Source organism: Saccostrea echinata, unplaced genomic scaffold, assembly GCF_033153115.1.
Source record: "Saccostrea echinata isolate AGI-Se365-2 ecotype Australia unplaced genomic scaffold, CSIRO_AGI_Sech_v1 ptg000054l, whole genome shotgun sequence".
Taxonomy (NCBI): Eukaryota; Metazoa; Mollusca; class Bivalvia; order Ostreida; family Ostreidae; genus Saccostrea; species Saccostrea echinata.
This window is the reverse complement of record NW_026889803.1, coordinates 45985563-46006230: the sequence shown is the minus strand read 5'-3', so window position 1 is coordinate 46006230 and position 20668 is coordinate 45985563. Positions and strand designations below refer to the sequence as shown.

The 20668-nt window shown below is 33.8% G+C and overlaps 1 protein-coding gene across 5 annotated transcripts in view; it reads right to left on the bottom strand.

Annotated features, from left to right (window-relative positions):
- LOC133171659 (breast cancer anti-estrogen resistance protein 1-like) overlaps positions 1-20668 on the bottom strand; it is a 37626-nt gene that overhangs the window by 3864 nt on the left and 13094 nt on the right. For 3 of the 5 annotated variants that reach the window (XM_061306444.1, XM_061306446.1, XM_061306442.1), the window contains exon 2: positions 13580-13858. In XM_061306444.1, the coding sequence (XP_061162428.1) occupies positions 13580-13858 (279 nt within the window). Of the gene's footprint in view, positions 1-13579; positions 13859-13998; positions 14118-15571; positions 15965-20668 lie in introns of those variants that run through there. The other 2 variants (XM_061306443.1, XM_061306447.1) reach the window with 2 other exon arrangements.

Here is a 20668-nt window from a genome sequence, read left to right as displayed (position 1 = left end):
TCACAAATATTTAGGAATTAACAAACAGCCCAATTTACAAAACATTGCACCCTACATTTCGCTTTTGATTTTCACGTTTCATGACAGCCAAACATAGGTTACTCCAGTTCATTCTTTAGGTTTTTTGGACTCGGAGAGACCAGGTATTGGCCAGTAATCTGAGAGAGAATTCCGCAATCTCCACTATGTTTGGTGAGCAAGCAGTGACTCACAAAACAAAACACAAAACATCAATATATACCCAGATTGCTGTGGCTATTAATCATTTTTATATCATTACATAATTTCAAAATTATTACATTTTCTGTTTTTCTCACTCTGGGCACTGCACAACCAATGTATGCATGTGTTTGTCTTGGTCCTTAGCTCAGTGCAGAAAATCTATAATTACGGCAATTGTCAATGAACCCTCTAGGGCAAAGAATCGTTTGAAATTCACAACTTCAATGAGAAATTGAGTGTCAATATTGCCGTATCGGCCTGGTAAATTATAATTATTGCTATAGAGCTTTTAAAATAGCAAGTAATTTGACATCATGAATAGACACTCAAAAATTTATAGCAAAATTTTGAATGCTAATACAACTAATGAAATCATTCAATATGCCTCAAGTCAGTCAATTTACTTTACAAGTGATGATCATGTTAAAGAAAAGGGGGGGGGGGGGTTTACTTCAAAACAGAGGATTTAATTTGTGTTCGATTTTTTTTTTAAATTAGTATTTGTGTGTGTGAATGTTTGCTTTATTTGCAAAACCCTCCAGACTGCAAAATTTCCTTCTCCAGCCTCCAAAGTAACATCTGTCTGACATTTCTTAGAAGTTCAATGGGCCAAATCAAAAGACTAGCTACCAGAATAAAATCTCAATACAAGTCTTCTGTAACATCAATCAAACCTCTAAATTAAATCTAAAAGCTATTAAAGAAGATTAAGAAACTCTGCTTTGACTTGTGTCTGAATGTTTCCATTATAATCCTTGAATTTTCCCCTCTATATGGGAGAATATTAGCCATGATCATTCCTTCTGCTTATGAAGCAAGGTTGTTCATATCATCAGTACAAAATTAGCCATGGCAAGACTGTCACTTTGCCCCTAATATCTTATCTATCTTGCCACAAAGATAGAAAATACATGTTACAACCAGTGAGAAATCCATTTTATTCAGTGAGGAAACATGAATGAAATAGTTGCCAAGCCCAGCCTTATCCAAAGTCTGTATGTTCTCTCATTCAGACCTAGAAGTATACACTCCATGTGACCTCTAACAGAACACAATAAAATCTGTAGAAAATCAGACAAAACATGCTAGCTCCCCCCTAATACTGTCTGTTCAGTGTACACATAAGATTTGGAATATAACTGTATTCAAACAATTGCATTCTTTTTGGAATCATCCATCCTGTAACTCTTCTGTTATTAAAGGTAGACTTTTGTAAATGCAATACATACATGTCTAATATCAGAACATTAGCAAATGAGTATGCACTTTAAGGCAATCCTACACTAAATGTATTTATTTCTTACACTTTAGTTTGTTGATGAGCTGAGTCTATTTAACATAAACATTTACTTTTTGGCATGTGGCAGATTTTATTCAGATTGCAATTTAAGAATTTTCAAAGAATTTGCAATGGACCAAAAGCAGCTGTTAAATGCAATATGTTAATTTGATTAATTATCCAAAGGAGGCAATTAAAAATTCTGAAGTCATTAACAAATAAAATGTCAGACAAGTTATCTTTGATGCACTATACCTCTATGCCATAACTCTTATCTATGACCTCAGTAACTCCAACAGACACTTAATTTCATGCTACATTTATCAAAACTCAAGATTAATTCTAAATTGAACACAGAAATAGTTTGAAAACCTCATATATGATTTGGCAGTCCCTTTTTTCTATAAGAGCATTAAACCACCAAAAATAATTTTCAGCCTGAGTCATTTGAATGGATTTAATCACCGGATATGATGCTGTTAATATCTCACTGAACCAGGGCATCTCGGAATGAATCTCCGCTCAGTCAGCCCTTGGAAGTTCATCTGGACCTCACAACAATTAACAAAACTCGACACTAAGTCGGGAAACTACTGTAATCAATCGGCAAAAATTCTTTTAAATGAAAAATTAAAAATATGTAGTGAGTGTTTTGTGATGGCAAAGAATGTACTCTGCACTTATTATAAAGGCTATTGCTAAATAATAACAAACTTCAAAAGGTTATACGATTATGAATTTACAAATGAAGACTTTTTGAATATATTGGCTGATTGATATTCATATTAACTGTGGTTTATCAATTTTCCTATTCACAGCACAATGCAAGTTGGATAAATCAAAAATCACTACTACTGTATAAATGTCAAGTACTGATGCCCTGTTCTTCAAAGAAGAGACTAATTATATGATTTTTGTTTTATCCTTTCATCAGAGTTTAAATCAGATAAACTGGGTGGAGACAACACAATACCTCTCATTACAACATCTCAAGTTTCACAAATTCTTTGACACAGAATGTTGGCATCAATCAATCTGCGGCTTTGAAATGCATTTACAACTTGGCTTTTTCCTACAAAATCTGCCATTTCAATCCTTCCAGTAATCTATCTTTAAATTAGCATTACTTGATATAAATTTTTAAGCTTTCTAAATACAAAATTACTTAATTACATGGACTGAAAATGTCATTTACAACATAAATCTGCAGTTAAATGTAGACTTTGATGTAGAAGACTTGAAGCCATTCTGTCTGGTATTTAATGAAACATGCATGTTTTAACAATATCATGTGTGTTCCAAACTGTGTTTTAAGTGCTTGTTTTTCCATAAAAAGACAATCTACTTGACTAATTTCCTTGGTTTTCAATTTTAATTCATCTTTAGATAGTTAACAAAAAATTAATGGATATACAATTTGACCTACAACTGTTTCTTTTTTTTTTTTTTTTAATAAGTTTTTTGTATTATGACCTCATCTTGTTCTTATTTTACATCTCAAAAACAATTTTTAGAATGATTTATGTAGATTTTAAGAATGATCTTTTTTTTTCTTTCAAGCTGCCTCAAGTAGGAGGTCTGATAGGGTGAATCTTCCCTATCATGATTTTTTAAACCAAGTTTCATCAATGAATTTACATATAGGCAATGTGGAATATACAACATATACAAATCATAAAACATGAATGAAATTCCCTCAAATCTTCGACCAATAATCAAACAAGGCATCTGTGCTGATAGCTAGGGAGTCAGAGAGAGCAACCATGGTTGAAAAGCAATTAATTTTGCCAGAGATATAGAAGAGGTTGTGCTCATGGACAAGATACACCAAATGGTGGGGAAATATAAAACACATTTTTATGCCAAACAGCTGTTTTTCACCAATGTCAGAAATCCATCAATTTTTATCAATTTCAATGATTCCTCATAAATAAGGAAAACGAAGCTTAGGAATAGGGAAATTTTTGGCAGTTTAACTTTTTCCTTTATTTTTTTATTTACTTTAACAATCAAAAGATTGCATGATCCTTGCAGAGACAAAAACAAGGATAACAAATTCAAATTTGTGTATAATGTTACAAAAGTTTCATGTCTACCCCATATAAATACAAATACAAAAAAGGTAAGAGTGCATGATGTGACTTTCAGTGACAGAATGTTGCAATGAGACAGGTTATAAATATAGGTGTTAGCAGAGAGGTTTTGGTGAGGTGAGAGATTTATATAGAGAGCTACTGAGGCAGATGAACACAATGTCACACACCAAAACATTTGTGTCAGGAACCATAGGGCACCTGCCAGCTGCTGTTTATATATAAACAAACTTTCTGACCCTGTCACAAACTCTTATTTACCGACACAAAACAACAGACATACAGACACACTAGTATCAGCACATTGGATAGCTGACTAGACCTTGGAAACAAAAACAGAGACATTAGCAATTTTTCAAAGATCTCTCTTAACCATTCTGCTAAGGTAATACTAAACACAAGACCATGCAGTGCTTACATTGATTAAATCACTGTACTAATCCAATTGTACAACTCCAGGTGGTTAAAATATCAGCATAATTCATGTAAGACAAGCAATATTAAACATAATGTAGAAAACATTCAAGTATGTCTGCATGCATTAAGTTCAACATTACACAGGCTATTAAGTGATATGTACAGGATGAATGTAAGAAAACCTTTATCGTCCTCTCAGAGGGCTACACCCAATATTTGCCAACATGCATTTGTCAGAGGGAGAATTGGGACAACCAGGGTTCTACACACACAGTGTAAGCTTACTGTTCTTGACCTTGATTGAAACACATCCTTGACGTTGATAGACACACATCTTATCTGTACTTTTCATGAATCATTTTATCTTTAATGAGTGCAGAGGAACTGTAATTCTAGACTAGAGACCACAAAATGAATATAATATCCCTAAGTCACTAAACTGAAAGTTAAAAATCATCTTTTTTGGAATTTGTCATACCCTTTAAAAATATGAAATATTTGTTGCAATTTACCTTTAAAAATAATTAATTGGATAGAATTCAAGAAATCAATTCTGATTTGATTAGTCCAAGCTTCTTTTACCATAATGCCATACTCATGGCCAAAGTGACATCGATTGTCCAATGAAATCAATGTCTGGAGATTTATAATATTACTATAGATTTCCCCAATCTCCCTAGTCTCCAATAGCTTGTCAATCTTAATCTAATCAGAGGCTGGACACAAAGGTAACAAAATGGCAGTAAATGTCTGATTAACATGAAGACATTAGGCTGTTGGTCATGTTTTGTCAAAGATTGAATCAATTTTAAGCACAAATAAGAGTTTATCAGGTCTCTGCAAATGAAATGAACAGTTTGCTAAGTCCACCCATCTGCCTAGAACAAATTAACATTACACTGTCTTTGAGTCCATTTACATGCTGGAAGTGGTCAATTGGTTTCCACAGTGGTCGAATCATCGACCCAATTATCGCCTCTACACATTGGGTGACCATGCAGTAAGAGAGGTCGAAACACTTCAGAAACAAACACAATGACAAACAGCTCTCCCCAATTAATAAAGGGTGAACACTGCTGTCCAGGACTTCATTAAAGTAACTCAATGACAATTTCTCTTTCTTTGTGAGACAAATGAAATTCTAAAAATATGATTACCATTCCATTACCATTTCTCTAAAACTGTAGAATTCTAATAGCTCTGAACCCTGAAAAAATGCATTTAAGAAACAATGGATCAGACGCTGATTTTTAATACAATGTAGTATTTAACATAAATTTTCAACAAGTAAAAATTTTAATTAAATTAGCATTGTCCTAAAAGTATGAACAGTTGACATCCATTAGCTTCTGAAATGCTTCTAGAGTGAGTCTTGGTATACAGATTATATCACCACACTGTCAACTTTAAAACTCACTTTTGCCCTGTCTAGATGCTCAACTCGGCATCACTCACATTGCCATCCTTGTGTATGGTATTCTGTCAATCTCGAAAGTGCACATGAATGTTACCTTCCTGTGGAGCTGTTAGGTGCAGAATTTCAACTAATAAAAAGTGAATGCAGTAATTCTGAACTCTTTGATTGAATCTTGGTGCAAGCTCAGCACTTTGAACATTAAAACCCCAAAAATAAAGCAATGACAAATGACATCTAACATATACCATGTGGGAAAGAGCAATCATTTTCACAGATTTTATTAAAGTGTACTGGAATCCAACAGAAATTTTTTTGTCGACCCAATGGTTCAGACTTAGAAATTAAGAGATTGAATTTTAGATACCTTTATCACATTCAGAAAGGTGGAGTGTTTGTATAAGAATGATGCAATTGTGTATATTTTGGCCAACTGGCTTTAACATCAGTGGGAAAATCCTTCATCGAGGGCGAAAGTATATAGAACTCTGATAACGGATGCGATTATTTTTAGAAATATTATAAATTCATCAGCATGATCTTCAGATGATCTTTTCCAAATTTATTTTGCCATTTCACTTATCTTTAGAATGGTAACATGTAAATATCTTTATGCTTTCACAGAATGAACTAAATGAATGAATTAATAGTTATGTTGTGAAGAAAACACCTCATGCTGTTCTGCTAACCCATACCAAACCATTCTCACAATTTGCTCATGAGCAGCTCACATGAGGCCTAACCAGATTTCCTCACATGAGTTGCTCATGCGAGTCTCATGTGCAATTTAACATGCAAATTAGGTGAAATGCTCACATGAGCAAGATTCTGCACATGAGCATTTTTTGCTAATGTGAGGAATCATTTTGCTCACCTAGAATATTGCTCACATGAGGCTCATTAGTCTCATGAGACTCATTAGTCTCATGTGCAACAATTGCTCACTTGAACAAACAACAATAGAATAAAATTTAGGTTACAAATATAATATATACATGTAAAATATGATTCGTCAATAATATTGAACATTTTAAATATTCTTGAGCAACATGTAAATACATGCATAAATGTTCAGTGAACTTCATTTTTCAAACTTAAAATGAAATTAAAATTAAATTAAACGAACAACTAGTATATACTACATTGAACACATTTCTCTGTATTAATCTTAATTATACATGTATAATTAATTAATTATGTACAATACACATTATTGTATAAATTATCAAAAAGTTAGATTTCCAGTAGATTTACACTAGAACATCCACTGTAAATGTACAGTCAACAGTTTTGGACTGCACTAGATGGATTAAAGTTGTCTCTGATATGTCAGACTATGTAGATTTTTTTCCAATTCCTGAATGCATGGCAATCATACTTGGGTATGAAATAAATATTCCAGTAGTCATAAGAATCATAATCATTTTCATCCTTTTCCTTGCATTTCCTTTAAATGAGTGCCAACTTCTCAACTCCATCTATATGTAAGGGGCTGGGGTTAATCTGCAGATCCTTCGATCAGCAACTTTTATCTGCAAAAAATTTGAATTTATAGTTATTATATTTTTCATGGTTCAATTGGTCATGAAAGGCCAGTCAATAAAAAAATCATATGCATCAATATTAAGCAACTTATTTTATTATAGATAAATTATAGATTACAGCACTGAGCTGTTATGTACACTTTGACCTTATCTAGCTTACCATATTTATAGTTCTTAAAAGAATCTATAGAGAATTTGCAATACATTAAGGATTTTATGTTTGATCCTATATTCAGAACTATAATTATATAAACATCTATTACATTATGTAATGATGTAAATTCATGTTCATATATTAAACTGTGATTACTGATAACATACTGCATTTCTATCTAAATTATAAGTATTAATTAATAATTAACAAAAAACATACTATGTTTTATAATTAGTAATCTGAAATGAGAGGGGGATTGTAAAGCCCATGCATGCACTTACCTTTTTCTCAGCATACTTTAGTACATGTACCAGCAAATCTTTGAAATTTTCCTAAATATATATCACAGTTCTTTTTCATTGTGGCTGCATGGTTATTCGTAATTGATCTTTAATACTTCCTCATCTCATGGACATAAGATACATGTACATTTGTAACTTTTAAAATGTTGACATCAAGTTCAATATGGTGATGACAAGTATTTCCCAAAGCATATTTCACTTCTTTACTGTAAATCTACCGGTATATACTTTCATGTCCCTCACAAACATTTTGGATTGAAATTTTGAACTGGTCTGAAAGCGCGCACAAATCCTGACTGGCTCCCCTAATTGGATACTGCCCTAGTTTTAAGCAGCTGTGGGGGACACAACAGGTTGCTTAGGTGGAGGAAAGCATTTGCAAATTGATGGGATGAAGATTAGAAGCTCAAGAAATTCAGAAATTCCTGCCTGGCCCCCAGTTATTTGTGATGCTGTCATCAGGTAGCATTAATAGTTAACACATGGGCAATTGTAATGAAGGCTTGTAAAAGCTTGGACCACATAGACTGACAAAGTATTGTATTTCCTCACGTGAGCATTTGAAATGCTCACATGAGGAAATGAGACTTGTAATTCTTTGGCGGTTCTACCTGTAATACTGAATTTTGACTATGTCCAATTTCCTAACCTCTTGCTCACGTGAGAAAACTGAACTTAGAAAAATTACTACCAATGCTATATCTTTATATAAGGCTGTTCATACGTGAGCAAATGATTAGACTTTTGCTCATGAGCATCCAAGTGAGCATAATTTTGCACATGTGCATTTTGGTTAGTATTTTCCTCCCTAACAGAGACTAACAATCTGCACATTAGCAAAATCCAATTCTACCTAATTTGCATACATTTCTTACTAGATTCTCATGTGAGTCTCATGAGCTGCTCATGAGCATTTGTTAGAATGTTTGGTACGGGTATGTGCAGAACAGAAAAAATATCCCATTTTTGATGGCAATGCATTAAAACCCGTTCTTGCTGTACACAAACCAATACAAAAAGATAGATATCAAACTCGTTCAATTGAATTCTCTTGCTTTGGAGCAAACTGGGAAATTTGTTTTAGGCCAGATAAAATACACCATCAAAAAATCATTTGAGGAATATGACCTAGGTTTAGTATGATTCATGTGCAAGGTTTAGTCATCCCAAACTAGTAATGACCTCCAAAACACAACCATTTACTGGGGCAACTGATGCTGATAATACTATTGAGTAAATCCTCCATAAAAAATAACAAGATTAGACAATTCTATCATAGTATCCCTCGGGACTTTCCAATGAGCTAGATTCTCCCCAGATCGGCTGGGTGGTTTGTAAGATATTGAAAGCTCAATCAATTATTGAAGTTGATTGAAACTGTGACAAGCCAGTCTGTGATTACAAGTTGTCAGTTACTGCTATAACATCATATAAATCATCAGTTATTATAATTATAACATCAGTCATCCACCTAGTTACAACTGTTGCTTTTCTCTACTATAACAATGAAATTAACAGATCCTTCCATAAAATTACCAATAAAATTACCATCAATTTTTGCACATATGAGAAAAGTGATTTAACAATAAACTGGAACTTCATTTTAATAAAGCACAAATGGCCAGTCACACCAATTTTTCTGAGAATTAAGAGATATAAATTAAAGCAAATTTCCCTCATTCCTTTACCAGAAATAACGAAGTCTGAATAAATTAAATTTGACTGATGAAATGATTATGGTATAACTCATCTTCACATTAAAATCCAGTACGGACGATATAACTAGGATAGAAATGATGAGAAAAGTTACCACACCAATTCTATCAAATTCACCAATATCCTTCTGCTCTGAGTGCTAGTATAACAGATGTAGAAATTAATTTATCTACCCAATACACAAATTATCAATGATCCTATGCCACCTAAGCTAAACTATAAACATTTATGCCAAGAATTTATTGTAGATGTAAATAAACATGGTGAAAGACATTTACTGGAATGGAGGCTGAGTCAAGCACCTGTTGGGGATGGATATACAGAGTACCTGTTAAAGAATAAGAGGCTGCATGGATAATAGGACAGTGTTCGTGTGGGAGTACAGAGGTCATGTGACTCACAATTACTCCTTTATTACACACCTGAGATTTCTGTACCTCATCAAACAAATGCAATACACAGATTTGCATACATTTATCTGTACTAGACCAACCTTAATACCCTGACCATTTACATCTGCATAACCCAGCCCTGCAGGTATGCTGTATGACTAACGGGTGGACTGAATAGATAAACATACACTGCAATACAACAACTTTTCATTTACACCTTTTCAAGATTTTTAAAAATCGTTTCTCATGCCAGACAGATGCTTTTAAAATATGTCTCTATTCCAATATTTAAATCTCTTTGTTTAATGACAAAGTGGAAATGTCAATCAGGTCTCTAAGTCAAATAATATAACAGCTAGTTTGTTTATAAGCAATCCCTATGTCCTCTTTATATAAAGATAACATGGTGTCAGCTAGGGTAAAAATATTTTGTTAGTGGAATGGAGGAATGTTTCATGCTGTCTGTCCATGTAATCACTACCATGTGCTGAATTCATTTCATGCAATTTTGATATTCTGATGTATTTTTTGGGGCACGATCAGATTTCTTGATATATTTCTTGTCAGTCTCAATTGTGGATTATACTGACCTATCTCTCTCAATCTTCATATGTGATATGTATTTTGAGAACACTTACGTTTTTATATGAATTACAAACACATGCAAGTTTTTGTCTCGATCTGCATGAAAATGTCTTTTTAGAAATGAAATTTTCAATTAATGCTGTCAGCAGTTTTGATGTATATTTTTAATAGGGTAATTTAAGTATGACATATAGTAAGTATGTCTGTAGTAAATACAAAGAAGCCTTTATCATTGGTATTAAGGGATTTAAGAACAGCTAAGGTCCTTGTTGGACTAGCCGATTTTTAAGAATCAGTTTGAGGGAAGTGGGTCAAGTTTTGTCAACAGAAGATGAATGATTTTTCAGGTCAACTCAGGTGGATTTATATCTACACTTAAGACATTTACAAAGAGCTTCCACCAAGAAACTCGGTGTCACATCTATAACTGTTAACAATATCACTATACAACTGCAGTCAAAACTTGTTTTTTAAAGAAACCTGCAATGATAATTGATGGATCAAGTACAACAGTTGGACAGTATACTTCTACTTATCGCATGGCAAAAATCATGTAAAAGCTTATTTTCATTTAAAAATCTTTCTTCTTCTCAGTTAATCCTTGATGTCATTTTTTTTTTACCTTTGCTTTTAATACTTGAATGGTACAAATGATATTTTTAGTTCATGAGATTTCTCTCACAAACCTGATTTTGGCAAATATAATCTCTCTGCATGTCATTGAAAACATATACTAATACCACAAACCACTGTGTTTTGTAATAACAGTATATAACAAGACTACAGCTGATGTTTTGCCAATCCCTGTGTAAAACTTAACACCTTCTAACATTAGTAATCATAATCAATTCCATACCACATTGCAATCAAAATGCCAAAAAATGTTTGTGATTTATGTACTGTGTATCAGACACATTAAATATTCATTGTCTTCAACACATAGATTAATTCAAAATATAAAGAAATTAATTCAAATTCGGGACACTGATTAGTGTCACCCTAGCAAATGATGGTCTGCCAGAATGAGGAATTGTTAATTTGTTTGTGTGGTCTAGCTATTACATAAATGAATTGAAGCATACTGTTCAGTTTTCCTGATAAATTCATTGTCACTAAATTGACTAACCATGATATCCAGATCTGACTTCATCCTAATCTCCTACTTACAAAAGGAGGAATTAAAAGTCTAACATAGATCATTTCCTCAAAATCCTATCAACTAAATCAGATATAACCCTATACCCTGTTCTCTGTTACAAATAATGACACCTCCCTAATCAGACGTCAGAAAATTAAATAAAAAAGGCTGAAAACTCCATAATTCTTAACAAAAACCCTCTGAATGGATTTAATCAAGCAGAGAAAGTTGTCTTAAAACATTAACAGTCAAGTGATTCTCAATCAAGACGATTTTTCACAAAATCAGCAATTTGTTTTCACAGTTCTCAATCTAGCAGACGGTACAGAGCAGCATATCCAGGATGCAGTTATCCTGTCATTTTCATCAAAAATTGCTTTGATGCTATTAGCCAAGACGAAATTAAACTCAAAAGTGCTTTTTTACATCATCAGAATTATTTTTTCGAAATGAAACCACTCAGTCCCCTGGGGAGATATATTTTTGAGAATCTGTAGCTATTGTGTGCCATAGCATTAGTTCTAAGATAACTGTAAATTCTTATATCTTTGAAAAGTTAGCATAAATTTCACTTTACTAAGAATATGCAACATATCCTGTTCTCTCCATTAAAAGCATGATAATTATTTCTCGAATAAAGTCCAAGTTATTATACAAGAAATGAAAATCTGGGATTGCCAAAATACTTCATAATATGGCACCTTAATTGACATGCTTCCAGAATGATAGAAATTTTGACTGCATGCAGTTGCACTAAAACAGTTCTAAATTATGTTTATGTAACTGATTACAGTTAACCTTTTGGAATAATCTGAGTTTATTTTGGCTTTAATCAATTGGCATTTAAGCATTAAATAATCTGGTATGGACCTTGATTAACTGTTTAAGTAGTACTGATCAGTAAACAAGCAATGAGATTTTAGATTACTATAAAAGGTTACCGATAAGGTTACCTATAATCTCAAGCAAGAAGATTATCTCTGACCAGTACAACTGTAAAAACACAGATACAATTCTTCTGCAATTTGAAAGGATCTGCTAAAAGTACCCTAGAACAAATGCCAAATATACTGAGCAAAATAAGTTTAGCAATTTAAGATATTTATTATAAAATAAAGTGAAATAATAGACACAGCACTTACAATTAAATTGTGATATGAGCTTGTTATCACATAACAAAATAAGGTAAATTTTATCGACAATTGTGTGCTGTTTTGTAAGAATTATCGTGAAACTGATCACAGATACGGGTTTGAAAAGTCAGATTCAATTTTAATATTGTGTAAGGCCTCCAATTGCAGCAATGACAACAACACAACGGCGTCTCATGCTCCTTATAAGGTTCTGTATCTCAAGCATGGTGATCTGGTTCCACTCCTGTTGCAGGGCAAGGGTCAGCTCTGCTACGTTGTTGACGTTATGTTGCTGTCTTAAACGACGACCAAGAATGTCTCAAATGTTCAATGGGTGACAAACCTGGCGATCTCGCGGGCCAATCAAAGATCTTGACATAATTCTGATGAAGGACAGCTTGTGTGTTGTGTGGGCATTGTCCATGTGAGGCGGGGCTGTCGATGACGTTGAGTTAGTGGTACTGCTGTGAGAGATTTTTGAGCTCGAGGATTTGCTAAACCTAGCTGGTTTTTTACACATTGTCCACATATCCTCAGTCCAATTGCACGGCATAATTCGTGTGCAACTTTAGAGGCAGTCATGAAACGGTTACGTCTCGACGTTGTAACAGTAAAACGATCTTGCCTAATCGTCGTTTTTCGTGGACGTTCTGAGCACCGACAATTACTAACATGTCAAGTGGTCCGGGATCGGTTTAAAAGTCAACATATGGTGAACGGATGCACAAGAAAGTGTTCAGCGACATTTCTTTGTGAGCAACCGGCGTTCGCATCTCTATAGTCGTTCGACGTTCATTTTTGAAAAGTCCTGGATGTTTCCCAATTTGACGTTTTTGAAATTTTTCACCGGTTTTCTTTTATAAGCGTGCTCGAAGGGCTTTTCCAGTAAAAAATTCTTCAAGGACCATGTGCATTCGAGCGTAACATTTTGTATTGTTCAATTGTCACAACGTTGGACAACGCGGTTTCTGCGCGTCTAGTTAAAAAAAGAAGTGTGTGTTTTGTTACCTTTTTCTATATTGATTTTAAGGAGGAACAAAATAAAAGAATTTTGAAAGATATTTTTAAAATTATACCTATGGTAAAACAATTGCTAAACTTATTTTGCTCAGTATAGTTATATTATTCTTTCCAAACAAAGTACATTCATGTCGTGGTAATGAACTACATGACACAACCCCCAGTCGTACCTGATTATGACTGACATCCCAACTCCTGCGATGCCAATTCTTGTTGGACGATGGTGGCGTTTGGTACAGGTTTTCTGGATGTCCATTTTCAGTCATCCCTGACAACATTTTGAGCCTGTTTCCTGGAGCGATCCCCTGTTTACCCCGGAGGGAACAGAACCACCACCCCTCCAATCCATTGAAGTCCTGTTCTAGCACGGTCAGGACATCCCCACGTTTGAAGGCCAGCTCATCAGGGGTCTCTGCTAAGTTGTCATATAAAGCCTTTGCCAGTAATGTCTGAAAAGGGAACATGATCTTGTAAATATATATATATATTTAAAATCTGAATTTAAATTAACATCATATGTGACAGCAAGAAGCATTTCTCTCTATCTAAAAATCAACTTTCTATGGTACTTAAAATGTTGAAGACTAACAATTATGTAGTGAAATCTAAAACAGTTTTATTTCTGGCATGAAAAGTTACATGTATACCCTTCATCTTCAAGCACATTGTTAAGGGTCCCGTATAACAAGCACTTATTTAATATAACCCCAAGAAATGTGATGTCAAATTCCATATGTTAATTTCTTGCATATACTCAATCTGAAGCAAACAGGTTATGCAACTTCTAAACTTCGTGAGCTGGCATCAGGTAAACAGAAAATATCAAATTGCACATTCCTTCTCCGATTTTCTTCTAAAAACTTGGTGTAAAAAGGTGAATGTGAAGAACTGGATTGAGTATTAACCATATCAGTTAAGGAGGTCATAGACTTACCTGCTACTACCAAGTCACTGTTAAAGTATCTGTTTTGTTTTTTTCCTGATTCGTAACACAGATAGAATGCCAATCACTGACTATTTTAATACAAAGGATGGGTACGAGGAATCTGACTTTATGACTCTTAACTCTTTTAAGACAAAACATTATTTTCCCTGGATGATTAAGAAACAGAATCAAAAAAATTTAAAGAAAAGACAAAATTTTATGGAGAACATGCAGAGATATCTGATCAAAACATAAAGAAATTTACATAAAAATATCTAACTGTACATGCACAGCATGTGTTAATAATCAATATATGAACTTTGCATTATTTGTTAATATTTTATTTACCAAAGGTTGTTGTATGGATTAGTTGTAGTGTTGAAAATCTCAAAAGAACAATCAATGTATTTTAATGGCAACAAAAATAATTTTTACAAGCTGATACCAGATCACCATTACAAAATTGATTTTTAATGGTATTTTAGGAGACTTGATCTGGTTACTTCATAGTCCCATGCTTGGTTTCAACATTTGATGGCTGTATAATATTTCTTGTCATGCAATGATGTAAATCACAATTACTCAGCTAAAGAGTAAGTTGAGTTTAATATGAAATTTTAAGTCTTTGAATTTGATTAATCAATAAAAAAAAAATAATAATATCAATAAAAATTTAGCTCCCTATAAAGGGAAATAACTCTGCTATTTTACATTTCCACGTGCAGTCTTCCAGTGTTTAGACAATGGACTGATAAGAAAAATTACCATATTGTTGTGACATTAGATATGTGCCTTTGTATTAAACAGTTACACAATCATTACCTCATCAGTGTAGTGAATAATTAATGACAGTGTAAACTGTCAGATACAGGGTATCCCCCCAATGACATCAGTCACAATCCCCTGAGATTCTGCGACTGCCCTGTCATTGCTATGATCCCATGTTTTATCATTTTGTCAATTTATCAGCAGGATATCCAAGGACAACACAGTCAGGAATGATTGGTATGAGAGAGTAAACACATTCAGTAATACACCTAGGCAAAGGTTACTTTGGCCCTAATTCATATTAATTGGTAAATTATCCCTGATTTGACACTTTTTATGAATAGCATTTCTCAGACATTCCTTTCATAATGATATGAATTTAATTATGTCCCATAATTATTCCATCTTTCAGTCTCTAATTCTTCAATTGTAAATACTACAGTCTATTCCTAAGTATTAAGGTACATACCTCAGAGAGAGATGACATTTTGGATCCAGGAAAATAATTCACAAGTTAATTAAGACTCCCAAAATAAAGTTTTATATTCCCAGAGTAAAATCATGTTTCCAGTTTTGACACAAAGAAGCTTTGGAGCTCAGCATATTTCCCGTGGTAAATACAGAGTAAACGTCAGAGGTACAGCCAAATATATCTCTCCCCAGTGATCTATATATAAATGTTTAACTCCAGACAAGACACTTCACATTCAGCCAGATAAATAATAGATAGATGTGCAGGTAAAGAAGGTGAAGCGTTGGGGAAACCTGGCTGCTCTAAATCCAATTAGACCAGATCACAATTAAATTAACAGCAAATAATAAAAGTCACTGTCCTGTGGAACCATAATCATGCATATCATAAATGGGCAGGTTCCACAAATGTCTTTGAAAATTTTTACAACACCTGCTATAAGTATAAGGTATACTTATAATTCCTTATTTATGAAATGTCCATTTGATAGAGAAACTTCTATCTGGGGTGTACACTAGGTTATATTAAGTCCACATTCCATGGATAGTTGAGTATTTTTTAAATAAACGTCCAATAAACACAGTGTTTGAACACAATGCTTGGCGCAATCTTCCCTCAGTCAAGATTAACAGGCCCACTCTTTTACTCAAAAGACTCTCAACAAAGATATTTAAACATTTCACGGCAAGCTGCACACCGAGAGAGATGTAAATATCCTCTAATGCTCTCTTTTTCTTCTACCTAATCTCAGATACACATGCTTTCTTTAATAAAGCTGTCATTGCTACAAAAGTTTTCTTTTCTTCCTAAATCTGACTTTAGTCTCCTGATACTAAAAGCTGACGACAATTCACACTTAGAGGTGTACTAGCCTAGTAATCAGAGGCATTGTTGGGGGGCCCCCAAGGGGCAAGTCTGCATTTAATAACCTATTGTCAGGATTGGCCCAAATACCATCTTTGTAACCAGTTCCACTACTTTTAGAGTACAAATGGTATGGACTTTTTTTGCAAACCTGAAAATTTTCTATTCAGGTCTGTTTTGATTAAATGTCAGTGAAATATTAAATACCATATTTGGTTATCACTCGATAGTTTTGCCAAAAATAAATTGTCTGAAAACAAATGCTGCATAATATATGCATATTTGTGGTTGGTGGTGTATAGTCACAATAAAAGTGCATGATTCTAGGCTGTTTAACATATACCAGGTACATTAGTCTTCCAATTCCATGCAGGTATACTCAGAAATTACCAAAATAAATACAAAACATTTAATTTTTTCAAAATGTATGTTTGATGACACCACCACCTTCCCATATTTCCCTTCAAAAGATCAGTTGGTTTTCTCTGAAAAAAAAAACTATTTTGCATGTACTAGTCAACCTCTCAAGGTCACAGATGTCCATGCATTGGCTTGCTGAATGCATTGTTGACAGCTCCCTAAGATTACACACTGACTGCCAGATGGACATCCTGCCAACAATACACTATTGTTTCTCTCCTGGTCCCTCAAACAATAATTTGTAAGAGCAGAGTCAGAGAGGTGTCACAGGGCATAACAGTACAAAAGAGGGGCGAGATGGGAAGCTGAGCATATAAGAAGATTGGATAGAGTTTGTATGTTGTCATTCAAAGAGAGAGAGAGAATCAAGAGAGAGAGAGAGAGAGAGTTGGTTGGTTTTTTGCTGAATTCCTTTCAAGAATTTTTCATTTAAGTTGGAATGCTACTAAATAATTGCTGGTGCACTATGGCCATTGAGTAGTGAGGGATCTTTTTCATGCCAGCTAGCAATATACTTTAACACAGAACCTAGGTTTATACAATATCAGGACATCTGAATTGATCAATGATTCAAGCCCATGACATAAGGATACAGCTCCTAATATTCAGTCTCTGCAACTCTAGAACAAAACAGCTTATTATCACCCAGGCCATGCAGGGAAGAGGGAGAGAGTACCGGTAGTTCACATGTATTGCAGTTCTAAGTACAAATCAAGAAAAGAAAGATATATGTCCATTAATTAAGTGCAGCATCAGTATACTGTAGGTTATTGCCTAATTAGCAAAATTATAAATTAGCTCTCACTGTGTTGACATTGACATACTAATAAATTGGGGAACTTAAGAGAACACACATTAGATGCTAAAATATGACTTCAAAATATGACTGCAAAAGTAATACAGAAGCATGCATTCAATTCCAATAGCCAGAAAATAAAGTAAGAAAGCACCTATTATCAATTAACAAAAGTTTTAACATCTGGTCTTGTATTCATTAACCTTAACCTGACAGGAGTATTACTGTATAAAAAAGTAAATTATTATCCACCTTCAACAGCTGCAGAGGAGTCATAACCCAGAAAAATACAATTTAAGTAGTTACCAGTCATCATTAGGAAAAACTGGCCACTATATGTGTTCTTATCTTATCATTTGGCTAAACAAACTGCCATCATGGACTCACTCTTTTTTCTTAAATGCAATTTACAGATTAAATTGTCTATTTGTTTTGTGAATATATAGATGGCACTTTTATTCCCTAGCTGCTAAAAATGCACTTTCTCCATAAACAGCTAACACAGTGATGTTTTGTCAACCTAATGGATGTAGAACTGTGTTGAAAACAATTTTTGAAACATTCGATTCTTTTATTTAATTGACAGTTATTCCTCTTTAAAAAAAGTGATTCAATCTTTCAAGTGGTTCTCAAATGTCTTAGCTCAAAATTGTAAAAATTGAAATAGTATGCTTTTACATCACTTATAATTGTAATTATTCAGACATTGTCATTGACCTTCTGTTTCCCTAGGGTATCAGCTAGTAAACATGTAATGCCAAAACATACTCTTAATTCCAATAAAATCGAGTTTGTGTAAATACGATCCATTAGTATGATTACCATAAATGTTCAGAAAGTAATTCTGATATTTGTATGAAATTAAACATTTGTCACAGTTTCATATACATGTTTATATAAATTTCATAGCCTATTTATTGACATGATAATTAAAGAGCTAATACTGATAGATCCATTCTGCAGCTGTCGCATTTCACAGAATTCCAAAACAGTACAGGACACAGTTAACCATTTCCTCAGAATTATTTTTAAGTCAATTAGTGCCTAATATGCATTTCAGGGTAAGAACATGCAGGGAAGAACTTGAAAATTTTGCATAAGAGGAGACACTATTAGATGGCCAGGGGTTTTGGTAAAGCCTACATCCCAAGTGGGTCAAATGCAATGTCCAGTGGGGAACCTAGAGGGCAAATCCCTAGTAGGGTTTTGAAAAGTAGCAACTAGCCTTATTTTGACACATAAATTACTGTAATTTTACCTTTATTACATCAATATACTCATATGACAGTGAAAACTATAATGCAAAATAATTTTTGTTTTAGAGGGTTTGTGCCAGGAGCATCCCCCTTACCCCCCCCCCCCCCCCACCCACCCACCCATAATCATCAAACCAAATGAGATCATCCTTGTATCTTTGAATTTTATGTCGAAAATTATAAGTCCTTTTTATTTAGCAAATCAATTTATAGAAAAGCACACATCTTTTATCTCATTTTTACAGGGAGCATATAAAATCTCTTATTTGGTGTCTATATTATAATATGTCATCAAACTTAACCTTATAATCTTGTCTTCCAACTCCAAATTCTAAGAAATAATCTTTAGAACTTAAATTTTCAAAAAAAGCATATGATGTATAATATTCGAAATTTATCAACAATTCAGCTTCATATCTTGCCATTTGGTTTTATAGAAATGTTGGCTTTTACAAAGCTATCTTGATTATTTCTTCTGAGATCACCCCTCATGTGCACCTGTCTTGTGCCTGATCTGTTCTACACAAGAATACACACATCATGCAGGGCCTTGTGTAGCTCCTCATAATGACAACTGAACTCTTCTGTTAATTGAGAAAAGTTTTGGAAGTTAGCAGTTGTGTTTCTCTGACAAATGCTTAGGAAACCTGCTTTGTCAATCATGTGTTTGTAAACTAGAGCAGCTAGTACTTCATAGATCTTGGAGATCATTGCCAGTCCAGGCATTCCCAATTCTAGGGTGACTACTGCCTCTTCCTCTGAAGCAGAAGGCCTTAAATAAAAGTACACATGCAATGAAGAAATGAGATTCTTGACTTAAATATTTGTCTACTGAAACTCTTTGTCAAAATTAGATCTTTATATCAATAAATATTAATACAGAACACATAGACGGGTTACATCTGGAAATTTTATATAGAAATATGAATAGGATAGGATTATAAGCCTATGAAGTATCTATAGCCCAGGTGCAGAGACAAAGATGATTTGATAAATAACTTCCTCAACCATTCATAAAAAATGCCTGCCAAACTAAAAATGATAAATAAAAGATACATCTGCAAGATGGCTATAATCATGCAGAAACAAGGATGAAGATAACTGTGGTTTGTTCCTAGGTTATATGTGGAGTCTGCTTGCTGGATGTACAGCTCTACTTCATAAAAAAGCTGTTAAAGTCTTGCTTCCACATCATCATTTTGATACTTGAGCTTTTGATGAGTAATTTTTAAACTCTTTAAATGCATGGTGTTCATTAAACACATGTTAAATTTACACAAGAAATGCTGAGTAGTAGACATTTTGTAAAAGAACAGTGAAGAGAATTACAGCAATGAGTTATTTATTATCAACAGAGTACCAAGCAAAGAAGAAAAAGATGCACATGAAATTGTAGCTGAATGATATTTATGATTAAATGGCCTTTAGAATCATGACCTCATAACACTGATGGACCAAAAGCCTTGTCAAAGCTACAAGATAAATCTCTTATCAGGAAGAATTAAGCTATCAAATAAATCCCTATCATCTTCCATATGCTTAAATAGTAATTAAAACTCATCTTTCATCTACACATAGATGATCATTTTGCAACAATCTATCTCTATAGGGGAGATAAGAAGGGAGAATGATCCCACTAAGCCAGCAGTGATCTCCCCTGGATACCTGATCCTCCTAATCACCCATCCTTTACTGAAGGGTAATGCCCTCTGAGGCTGTAAGACATGACAATATTCTGAAATTTTCCAAAGGGCTCAC